We start from the raw sequence: 11560 nt of genomic DNA, 5'->3' as shown, positions 1-11560 counted from the left end.
GAACCGCCCTCGGAGCAGACGGCCTCCGAGATCATCGACATCGACTACTACGATCTCTTCGACGGGGACAGCCGCGGCGGGGTCGAGGGCCTGGATGACTTCGCGGCCGGGGGCCCCGGTGCGGCCAAGAAGCCGGGCGACAAGGCCTCGTCCTGGTCCCTCCACGAGCTCTACGACGACTTCACGCCCTTCGACGAGTCCGACTTCTACCCCACCACCTCCTTCTACACCGACGGCGATGAGGAGGGCGAGGATGACGAGCTGGACGAGCCGGAGGAGGACGAGGAGGAAGACGAGGAGGAGGACGGGGGCGCCGGGCTGGCCAGGGACTTGGAGGACGAGAATGGCCGTGTGGCGCCCACCCCGGCCGTGCCCAAGACCCTGGCGGCCGAACCCACCAGCCGTCGCTTCGTCGTGCCCCCGCTGCAGACCTTCGTCGTGGCCGGGCCTGGTGCCACCGCCCGGCCGCACCCCAGCAAGGACCTGAGCCCGGCATCCGTGGCAGGAGAGAACGGCACCGAGTGCCGCAGCGGCTACGTGCGGCACAACAACTCCTGCAAGTCCGTATGCGACATCTTCCCCAGCTACTGCCACAACGGGGGCCAGTGCTACCTGGTGGAGAGCCTGGGAGCCTTCTGCAGGTAGGGGGCACGTGGGCCCAGCAGAGTCGGGGAGCAGGGCTGGAGGGATGGAGCTGGTGGCGGGGGTGATGTGAGACACCTCGGGTGGGTCAAGGGGGCAGCTAATGGCCAGATCCCATTGACTTCAACCGTCAAAGCATCCTCCAGCCACATGGACGGGAGCCAGCTAAGTCGCTGCAGGCTGCTCTCAGCTGTTCGCACCTCATTAAGGCTTCGTTAAGGCTTGGCCCCTGGTCCCTCCGAGGGTCTTGCCTCTCCTAGCAGCCTCAAAATGCCCAAGTCCCACCGGCCAGGGGCTGAGGTGGGCTGTGGGGATTGGCCACCCCCATGTTGCACCTCTGCCCTGCCAGTCTCATCCCTAAGGGCTCCCCAGGATCAGAAGGGCAGTGGAGGGGAAGGGGCTTTGCCAGCTAAACCCAAGGGGGCAGGGAGCCAGCCAGGGCTTTTCAAGGTGCAGCACTGACCCAGGTGGGTCTGTGGCTGGGCCCCGGGCCCTGCTCGTGATGAACAGCTCGGGCCGAGGCGGGGTCCCCAGGGCCAGGTGGCACCAGTGCCCCCAGGCTGTTACTTCCAGCCACCACGGTGCAGCCCCACAGGGGGAACCTGGGTCCCGCAGGGTGTGCTGGTTGCGTGCTGGCATGAACGTGGGGCCCTGGGGCTGCAGGAGGGGCAGAGAAGGGCTGGGCCATAGGCGAGGCCCAGGGCACAGGTGGGACGGGCTGAGGCGTGGCTCGGGGGCTGGCTGCAGGCTGGGTGCTGCAGGGGGGCCTGGCCGCTCTGGAGATGACCTGGGAGCATGTTTGCTGTGTGTGCATATACATGCATATTGTGTGCACATATCTGTGTGTGTGTGTGTATGTGCATGTGTGCGTGGCTGTGCATGTGTGCATGCATGTGTAGAGAGCTTGGGAGTAGTGCATGTGCATGCCTGCATGTGTGTGTGCATAGCTATCGCTGTATGCACGTGTGTGTGTGTGTTTGCCTGTGTGTGTGCATGTGCCTCTGTGTGTGCACATGCACGTGTGTGTGCGGTGCATCTGCAGACCTGCATGTGTATGTGTACATGTGTGTGCATGGCTGTGACATGCACATGTGTGTGCCCGTGTGTGCTTGCATGTTTGTGGTGCATGTGTGTGTGTGTGCACGTGCGTGTGCCTACTTGTGTGCGTGTGTGTGTGGTGCATCTGCGTGCCTGTCTGTGTGCACGTGTGCGTGTCTATCTGTGCGTGCATGGGTGTGATTGTGTGCACGTGTGCCTACACACATGCCTGTGCAAGTACATGCGTGTGTGTCCGTGCACACGCCTGTGTGTTGGGCTCCTGCTCCCGGCCCCCACGCCCTCGAGCAGCGAGCCTGGTGCTCCCCGGTGAATGAGGCCAGTTGGCTCCTGGGGGGAGACAGATCACGGTGCGATGGACCCCGACGGACGGACGGACGGGGCTGGGCGCCCAGGGCAGACGGGGCTCCCGCGGCGTCCACGGAGGGGATGCAACAGTTTGGAGCCCTGGCCCAGCAGAACCAGGCACCCTCCAGCCCCACGCTGGCCCACGGGGCTTTTGCTTCTCCATGCTCCCCCTGGCAGTGGGATACCTGGCATTGGGATTGGCATACCCCACAGAGCCACCTGTCACGCTGGGGGCCGCGGGAGCCGGCTCTGCTCTGGGATCGGCCCCTCGGTCTCTGGCTGCCCCTGTGGGGTGCTCCTCCAGGCCTGAGCGGGCAGGGACAGGGTGGGGTGCTCAGGACAGCGGGTGCTGGACCCCCCCCCACACACACACCCATGCCCAGAGAGGAGCTCAGGCCTGGAGCAGACCCTGGCGCCTGTCTCGGGCGTCTGTCTGTCCATCCCCCCGCTCCCAACGACTCCAGAGGCTCCCAGCCTCGGTGCACCCATCTCTGCCTCTCAGGGTGCTCGGGGACCTCCTGATGCCCAGCCCCGGCTCCCTGCATCCCGGGTGGCCTGAGCCCTGGCTGGTGCGGGGTGAGGGATTTCCCCATCCCGCCCTGCCCAGAGCGCTGCTCTGCTCTGCTCTGCTCAGCGGGGCGGGAAGTAGGTCAGCGCCGCTCCACCGAGATGGCACGCTGGGATGTGCCCATGCCGCGGATCAGCGCTGGCAGCCTGTGCCACAGGACAGCAGCGGGCCTGTCAGCTGTGGGAGCTTTGCGTGCTGGGGGCATGCGTGTGCTGTGTGTGTGGGCCCATGAGTGTGGGGCATATGTGTGCCATGTGCACAGACCCCGTGTGCATAGGGAATGTGTGCGCTATGTGTATGAGGCACGTGGGTGCGAAGCATGCATGGACCCCGTGTGAATGGGCATACGTGTGCCATGTGCATGGACCCTGTGTGCATGGGAATGTGAGGGTTGTGTTTGTGAGGCATGTGTGCATGGGCATACGTGTGCCATGTGCATGGGCATGTGAGGGTTGTGTTTGTGAGGCATGTGTGCATGGGGGGCATGTGTGTGCTGTGTGTGTAAAGTATATATATGTGCATGAGGCACGTGTGTGCTGTCTGCATGGATCCTGCGCTGGGTGGGGGGCATACACACATACACACATGGGCAAGGGTGCACTGTGTGTGTGGGGCATGTGTGTGCTATATGCACAGACCCCGTGTGCATGGGGCACACATGTGCCATTGGTGTGAATCGTGTGCATGGGGCAGGTGTGTGCCATGTGCGTGGACCCTGTGTGCACTGCGCATTTGTGTGCTGTGTGTGAAGCATGTGTGCATGGGGCATGTGTGCACTGTTAGTATGAGGCACGTGTGTACCATGTGCATGGACCCACATGCATGGGGCACGTGTGTGCTGTATGTGTGGACCATGTGTACATAGACACGTGTGCACTGCATACACGGGCCCTGTGTGTACGGGGCATGCACATGCTCGGTGCATGGCCCCGTGTGCACAGAGCCCATGAGCGTGCTGCATGGCACAGACCGTGCACAAGGGGAGCATGTATGTTACGTGCTGTGTGCACAGACCCTGCATACGTGGGGCATGCGCGTGCTGGTTGCAGGGACCCCACGTGCAGAGGAGCAGATGCGTGCCATGTGCACGGGGAGAACACGTGTGTGCTGCAGGCATGGCCCCCGTGTACCTGGGGCGGTGCCTCCAGGGGGAACCCTCCCGCTTGCCCAGCCGGGGCCTGCTCTGAGCCGGCAGGAGCTGGGGCCAGGCAGGTCCGTGGTCCAGGTGGCTGGGATGGGGGAGCATTGCCAGGCCATGGCTTGCTGGGGCCGTGCGGGGCTCTTGCAGGGGGAGGCCGGGTGCTGGGGGTCTCCTCCCAGGCCACCGTGGGCCCCCTCTGGCTGCAGACCCGCCGCGGGGGCCGGACGTGCCCCTCACCGCGGCATCCCAGCTGCTCCTGCCCGACTCGCCAGTGCCCAGCTCCGGGTCTTGGGGAAGTGGGGTCTGTCCCCATGTGCCTCTGGGAGGGCGTGAGACCCCCAGACCTCTTCGTCCCCCAGCCTAGCACCTGTGGTTGGAGCAGGGGGCACCGTGCTGCAGCCCCAGGTGCAGCCCCAGGTAGCACGAGCACCGCGAAGGCCCCCTCAGGTGTCCCCTTCCCATGGGCCGGGGCTGGTTGCTTCCCCCCCAGTATCTGGGCTCCACGGGGCTGGCCAGGCCTCTCCCTTCTCCTTGGGGCGGGAAGGGGCCCCCCGTGCCCTGACCGCCCGCCGGGGTCCCGTTGCAGGTGCAACACCCAGGACTACATCTGGCACAAGGGCATGCGCTGCGAGTCCATCATCACCGACTTCCAGGTGATGTGCGTGGCCGTGGGCTCGGCCGCCCTCGTCGTGCTGCTGCTCTTCATGATGACCGTCTTCTTCGCCAAGAAGCTCTATCTGCTCAAGACCGAGAACAACAAGCTGCGCAAGACCAAGTGAGCCGGGGCCGGCGGGGAGGGAGGGAGGGAGGGAGGGAAGCCTCCTGCTTGCCCCAAGGAGCAGAAGGGATGGGGTGGCCGTGCCTGTTGGTTTCAGGCCCCCTCTGCTCCCAGCCGGTGGCTGCCTTGTCCTGGAGGGCGGACGTAGGGGGGAAACAGGCGCTGGCACGGCAGAGAGGCTTGCCAGGCTTTGGCCAAACCCTGTTAGTGAAATGCATCCACCTCTGGGGTGGGCTGCGGCAGCTGGACAGCACGCGGCCCTTGGGACAGGCAGCGAAGAGGGTCTCCAGGCCCTGCTGAGACAGCGCAGGGTTGTCCGTGGTCCAGGCAGCGGCGGCGGGTGATTCATGACAGCAGCCGTGGCGCGGAGCAGAGGGCAGCGGCACCCGTGAGCCGGAACGGGCTCGTCCCTCCGCTCTGCTTCCAGCAGGCAGTAAATTTCCCCGGGCGGCGGGGCCTGGGTCCGCCGTCACGGGCAGGAGGAGCTCCCCGAGCGGGGGACACTCCAGGCTGGGCCCACTGCCATCGCGGCAGCTGCATTCGCAGCCTGACGTCGGCTCGGATCCCTGCAGCTCGGCGCTGTCTGGAGGGGAATCCTCTGCGGCGGGCGCTGGTTCTGCAGCTCGCGAGCCTCGGGGAGATGTTTTGTGAGCGCGGGGGTGTCCGTCCCAGCATCCCTGTCATCCCGGCTCGGGCTCTTAGCCCCCCGAACCTCCCACAGGCATCATCGGACAAGGGTTTCTTCCTAGATCGTTGCAGTCTGTTCATCCGCTGCTGCGTCCCACCCCAGAAGTGGCTGCATTTCAGTGAGGGGGATCTTCAGCCTTTGGATGACCCTGCTTCCTAGAAAGGCAGCCTGTGATTGTTCCCCTGAAGTCCTTCTAGTGATTTAGGCCCCCTCTACATGGGCAGGTTAAGACACGATGGGATCTAGTGTGTGATCCGCTCTTGCCTGGCAGGAGATGTGATTGTGGGATCATGTTGGAGCCCATCACACCCGATCCCCAGCTCCCCCTGCACCGGCAAGAAACAAGCTCCTGTGCCTGGGAGACCCCCTTGGTTGAGGGGCTGCCAACCGCGGAGGTGCCCCTGTGCACGGCAGCTGTGATCCTCCAGGCCTGGGGGTTTCATGCACCCCGGAGGCAGCTGCACGCCCGGCTCCAGGACCCACCTGGGTCTCAACACCCACATCCATGTGCTGCCAGGACCCAGAGGCAGCTGACAGGGCTCCCAGCTGCAGGGGAGACCCCGCTACATGTGCAAACTGAAGCTTGATAGCAACCAGCTATAAAGTTAGCACATATTTTTAAGGTCTAACTTTATAGCTGGTTGGAGCTTTCTGTGGTGGGATAGGTACTTTCCTGGTCTCAAGGTCATTGTACCATTAAGCAGTTCATTGCATGATACCTGTAGCGTGTAGAGGGGACCTCGAAGAGCTCTGTGAACACAAGCTTGTTCGTCCCCGTGGCTCGCGTGGGGCTGGGGGTTATCACGGGATGTCTGCAGGTCCCCAGCCTGGGCAAAGTGAGCCGTCACACGCAGGGCTCGCCGCGGTCTCTTCTGGCTTCAGAAACCCATGGGGGGAGGTGGGCGGTGGTGTCGTGAGCGGACTCGGACCCTTTGCACACCCCACGTCCGGCAGCAAATGGCCTGGGCAGAGACCCGTGTCTGCCAGGAGCCCCTCGCCATGTCCCCAAGAGGCAAAGGCAGCCTTACAGCCCCAAGGGTTGAGGACCCCAAATCCTGCCGGCTCCAAGTCACGACAGCAAGGCAGCTCCTACCCCCCCATGCCCCAGCAGAGCTGAGAAACCCCGTGCTAGCGTGTCTGTATTGCTGTCAGCTCCGGGGTCCCCGCTAGGCCCACCTGACCCCGAGAGCTGGGCTCTGCCTTGCGTGCCCTTGCGGGAGCGGAGCAGATGGGGCATCCTGCTGGGGGCTCCCCCCGCCTGCGGTGCAACGGGGTGCAGCACCCCGGCACTGCAACGGCCTGCACAACTCCATCCCTGCTCCCCTGGGGCCGGGCTGGCCGGCTCCCTAACGAGCGTTAATGACTCTTTGCAAAGTGCCAAGTGCAATTATTAGCCAGGAGTGTTGGTGGCCTCCCAAGCTGTGAATGATGCCCCCCCTTGCCCCATGCACATGGGGTCCATGTGCACGGCATGCATATGCCTCATACACACACAGCACACACATGCCCCGTGTGCACATGCTTCACACACATGGTGCACATGTGCCCCAAGCACGTGGGGTCCGTGCAAATGGTACACACGTGCGTCATACAGAGCACAAGTGTCTCAGACACACAGGGCACACATGCCCCACACAGACGTGTTTCACAGACATGGCATATGTGCCCCATGCACACAGGGGGCCATGCACATAGCACACACACGCCTCAGACACACAGCACACACATGTCCCTTGCACACACACTTCACACACATGGCACATGTGCCCCATGCATATGGGGTCCATGCGCACAGCATACATATTACCTCATGCGCACACAGCACACACATGCCCCATGCGCACATGCTTCACACACATGGTGCACATGTGCCCCAAGCACGTGGGGTCCGTGCAAATGGCACACACATGCCTCATACACAGCACAAGTGTCTCAGACACACAGTGCACCCCCCCCACACACACACATGCTTCACACACATGGCACACACATGCCCCATACACCCAGGGTCCACGCACATGGTGTACACACAGTGCACACATGCCCCAGATTCCCCCCCATCCTCCAGGGTCTAAGGATCAGCTCAGATTCTCAGATGGGGGAAACTGAGGCACAGGGAAGTGCCGCGTCCGGAGTCGTGGAAGAGAGTCGTTTCGGGAGCAGGGTTCAGCCCTCAGGCTGTCCTGGCTCCCAGGCCTGTGCCCCACGGTTGTAATGGAGGAGGAGGGTTTTGAGGGGGGCGATATCTCAGTCGCTAGCAGGACCCCAGGGCTCTCGCCCCCCAGAGGCAGTCGGGACCCCTGCCGTGTACAGGCCACATGTCTCGCGCACACACACACACACTAGTGCACACGTGCTCACCTGGAGCGGCCAACCTGCACCCTGCTCTACTCGCATTTGCACACGCTGCCTTGGAGTCTGATGGGAAGATAGCGTGTGCAGGTGCTGCCGTGCGTGCTGGCCGGTGCATGCCAGAGAGCACAGATGTGTGCAGCATAAAGTGTGCGTGCATGTGTGAGAGGGAGAGGGAGAGCGAGCACGCAGGCGTGCAGGCTGTCGGGGGTGTGCGTGCATGATACAGAGCAAGGGGAAGAGCAGGTAGCATTGCTCTGTGTGTGTGTGTGTGTGTGTGTGCAAGGCAGGCGTGTGCATGCACTGTGTTCACGTGGACAGCAGCCACAGCGTGCGGGCGATCCCCCCTCCCCATGACCTGGGGGCTCCCTGTGAAGACCGGGACCCCCGGCTCGGCTTGTCCTGCGCTGGCCTAGTCCCCAGTTGCTGGGTTGGCATCCCCGGTGCGAGGAGCGTCCCGCGGCGTGCGGTGGGCATGGACCAGAGCCCCCTGGGCTCGGGCAGGGCAGGAGGGGGCGCAGGGAGGCCACCGCCGCCGACACTGACCCCCCTCGCTTTGTCTGCCAGGTACCGGACGCCGTCGGAGCTGCACAACGACAACTTCTCGCTGTCCACCATTGCCGAGGGCTCCCACCCAAATGTAAGGACACTTTGCGACACCCCCCGTAACCTCTCCCCTCATGCCCGTGCATTGGCTTACTATGATAACATTATCTGTCAGGTAATCGTCTTCTTCACGTCTCCCCCTTCTGCCTGCTGCCCCCTTCCTTCCTTCCTTCCCCCCCGCCCGCCCCGGGGGCTGCTTCCGACATCGCCCGGGTCGCTGGCAGGACCCCTGGCTCCCCTGGGGCCGGGAGGGATCAGGCCCCACTGATGGACAGGGTGCACGGCTGTGTCGTCCCGTGCTGTCACGCCGGATGCGATTGCCGTGAGCACGAGCCCCCGGGTGCAGCACCCAGCTCTGGGGCGGGGGCTCCCAGCAGACCCCGTCGCCCCGAGGGCCGTCGAAAGCCGCCCCCATCCACGCCGCAGCCGCTTGGCGCCCGCCTGCTCTGCGCTCATCTCTGCATCGCCCCCTTCCCGCCCTCCTGCCCGCCCCGGCGGCCACGGACCCCGTGTGCACACGTGTCTGTCTGCGTGTGTCTGTGTCCGGCGTCAGCCGCTCGCCGCCTGGCTGGCGACTGGGGGCACCGGGGAGAGGAGAGAGGAGCAGGGGCGCCGGTCTCCCCAGGGCATCAGTCTCCCCCATGCAGCGTGCACCCAGCTCCGCACCCGAGCGCAGTCCCGGGCTGGGGCTCTCCCTGCCGCCTGGAAGAGGCTGCTAAGGAGAGAGAGCCCCGAAGCACGAGGGCTGCTACCATGGCGGGGCTTCACAGCAAGGCAGCTAAAAAGCCTGGTCCGGTGCAAACGGGGGTGGGCTGAGTAGGTGACAATAGGGGAGGCCGGGAGCGAGCTATGGGTGCAAGGGGCCGAGCTCGGACGGATCCAGGGGTTCAGCTAGGGGACGGGGTGACCGTCAGCTCACGGGCAGCTCTCTGCACCAGGGGCATCTTGCTGTGCTCGACGCCTGTGTGTGCATGCATGTGCACATACACATACACATGCGTGTGCATGTGCACACTGCCGCAGGAGAAGGGAAGGAGTCTACAGGGAACACTTCACCCCTGACCAGTGCAATGCAGCTGTGTCTGGAGAAGCCCAGGCAGCCCCAAGCAGCACAGTGCGGCCGATGCAGGAGGGTGAATTGCCGAGTTGGCTGTGCTTTCGGTTGCCTGTCGGAGCAGCGAGGTGGCAGCACGGCCTGCCCAGGGGAGTGGTGGCATCTACAGCTGGATAGGACCCCTGCCTGGCCAGCGCAGGGAATATCCATCCCGTGAGCAGGGGCAGGGGCAGGGCGCACAGCACCCCAGCGCAAGGCTGAGCAGCCCCTGGAGACCCCAGGCCCCTCTGTCCCTGCGGCCGTCGGTCCCGGGATGGCCACGCCGGGCAGAGCACGGCGCAAGTCTCCGGCGTGTGCCATGCAGGAGGTCAGACATGATGGCGGCAGCCTGTTCTGGCCTTCCCATGCGCCGTGCATCCCCAGAACGGCAAAAAGAGCTCTTATATTTAATGAGGAGGAAAGAAGTCACCCAGGAGCTGATGTGACCAGCAAGGTCCCTGCCAGCCCTGGGCCCCTATTGGAGTTGCAGGTGAATCTCCCTCTGCTGCCAGCAGTATAGCCCTCCTGACACACAGTAGAGCAGAGCCGATTCTGTCCGCGAGAGGGCGGCGCCGCTTGAGGTTTGCAACGCTGACGTCCCGGAGCCGAGCTGGTGTCGCTCCCCAGCCGCCGGAGGTCTGAAAGGCAGACGTGGGCATTGCTTAAACCATCTCCCTTTGGTTTAAGGGGGCAGCCCAGCAGATCTAGGGTGCTCGGTCATGGGGCAGAGGCAGAAACGCTTCCCGCTGCCCGGGGTGGCGCAGGGCAACGAATTGGGACTCCTGGGCTCTCTCCCCGGCTGCCACAAACTCCTGGCACGAGCTCTGGGCAAGGGGCTCAGCTCCCTCCGGTGCAGTTGCCTCCTCTGGTGTACACAGATCGGAGGCTGCGGCTACCTGCCCCCAGGAGGTGAGAGACGCCGTCTCCCGGGCTTTGGCCGCGAGTCCCCTGCGTCCACGGTCGCTGGCTCCAACCCTTCTCTGCACGGCCTCGGTGGCCGGCGGGATGCGTGGTCATTAGACCCCACGGCAGGAGGAAAGGCTGGGGAGCACCCCGTGAACCGGCGGGGACCTCCGCAGCACGTGGGGGGAGAGGCCCCTGCTTTTTGTGGGTTGTGGGGCCCCCCAGCCTCGCCCCTGGACCCATTGCTGTCACCCCCGGGCAGGCAGCGCCCGCGCCCGCGCCCGCGCCCGCGCCCGCGCCCGCTTGCGTTGCTGCTACCCCGTACCGCCGCTCTCTGCTTTCTCAAGGAGGGGAAGGGCATCTGCAGCACAGCCTCCTCCTGACCTTCCCTCGCCCCTTTTCTCCTCTGGGCCCCCCCATTTTCCCCTCCAGGACGACCCGGCGGCTCCCCACAAGCTGCAGGAGTCGCTGAAACCCTGCACGAAGGAAGAGGAGTCCTTCAACATCCAGAACTCCACGTCGCCCAAGCACGACAGCGGCAAGGGGGAGCCGGACGAGGCCGAGGTGAACTGTCTGCAGAACAACTTGACATGAAGGCAACGGAGAGGGAGGAGAGCTCACACGCATCCCGTGTCCTCACGTACCCATCTTGTGTCTCATAACCGTGCGTCCCGTCCCCCCCCAGCCCCCCGGGTCCATGGCATGCTTTGGTGTATGTTGTACAGAGGAAACCAACCACGTAACAATGATCGTACGCAAACGAAGAAGAATCCAGACGCTCGTCCGGCGCGTCGTGTCCGTTGGGTCTGTGCTCTGTCTGTGTCTCGCTCGGGTTAGCTCCACCGCTGTGATTTCTAAATCTTTGCTGTGACGCGACTGACTTTTTTTGTACTTTTACCCGACTTTTTTTGAAATACGATTAAAAACAAAAAAAAGGAAAGAACTTGAAATGAAGTGTTTTTTTGGGTTTTTTTTTGCTTTTAAACCCCAAAAAGTCAAGCAGCCGGCTGCCTCCCCGCTGCAGCGCGAGTTCGCCAGGCCTCGCAGAAAGGCCCCTTCCTCTTTTCAGGCTCAAGAGTTCGGTTAATTGACCGGTTCGTTAAATAATTACTCGTCAAATCATCATCCTTGCCAATTTAGCCTTTCTTCCCATGGGTGCGTTGAGCCTAGCTGCTTATCCACAGGTATCCACGGGCAGGTTTACGGGTGATGAACCGTCCCCGTGTAAAGTCTCGACAGTACCGAAGTCCTCAAAGGAGTCGTTTCACCCCGCGTGAAACGTTGTTAGGATGCGAGTTATTCACCCGCGCGTTATTCGCCGCTGACTAGCAGGGTGGGTGTGCAAAGTCCTCCAAGCCCTATGATACGATACAACGATCCACGGC

General features: G+C 63.4%; 1 protein-coding gene across 1 annotated transcript; it reads left to right on the top strand.

Moving 5' to 3' along the window:
• Positions 1 to 3: 3 nt before the first annotated feature.
• On the top strand, positions 4 to 11072 carry CSPG5 (chondroitin sulfate proteoglycan 5; the record flags this gene model as incomplete). Its single annotated transcript, XM_014525695.2, has 4 exons — positions 4 to 641; positions 4342 to 4530; positions 8141 to 8213; positions 10608 to 11072. Coding segments are annotated over 4 exons (1062 nt in total), but the record flags the coding sequence as incomplete, so codon positions are not given.
• Positions 11073 to 11560: the final 488 nt, after the last annotated feature.

Source organism: Alligator sinensis, unplaced genomic scaffold (genome assembly GCF_000455745.1).
Source record: "Alligator sinensis unplaced genomic scaffold, ASM45574v1 scaffold1296_1, whole genome shotgun sequence".
Lineage (NCBI taxonomy): Eukaryota > Metazoa > Chordata > Crocodylia > Alligatoridae > Alligator > Alligator sinensis.
This window is presented reverse-complemented; position numbering and strand designations above follow the sequence as displayed.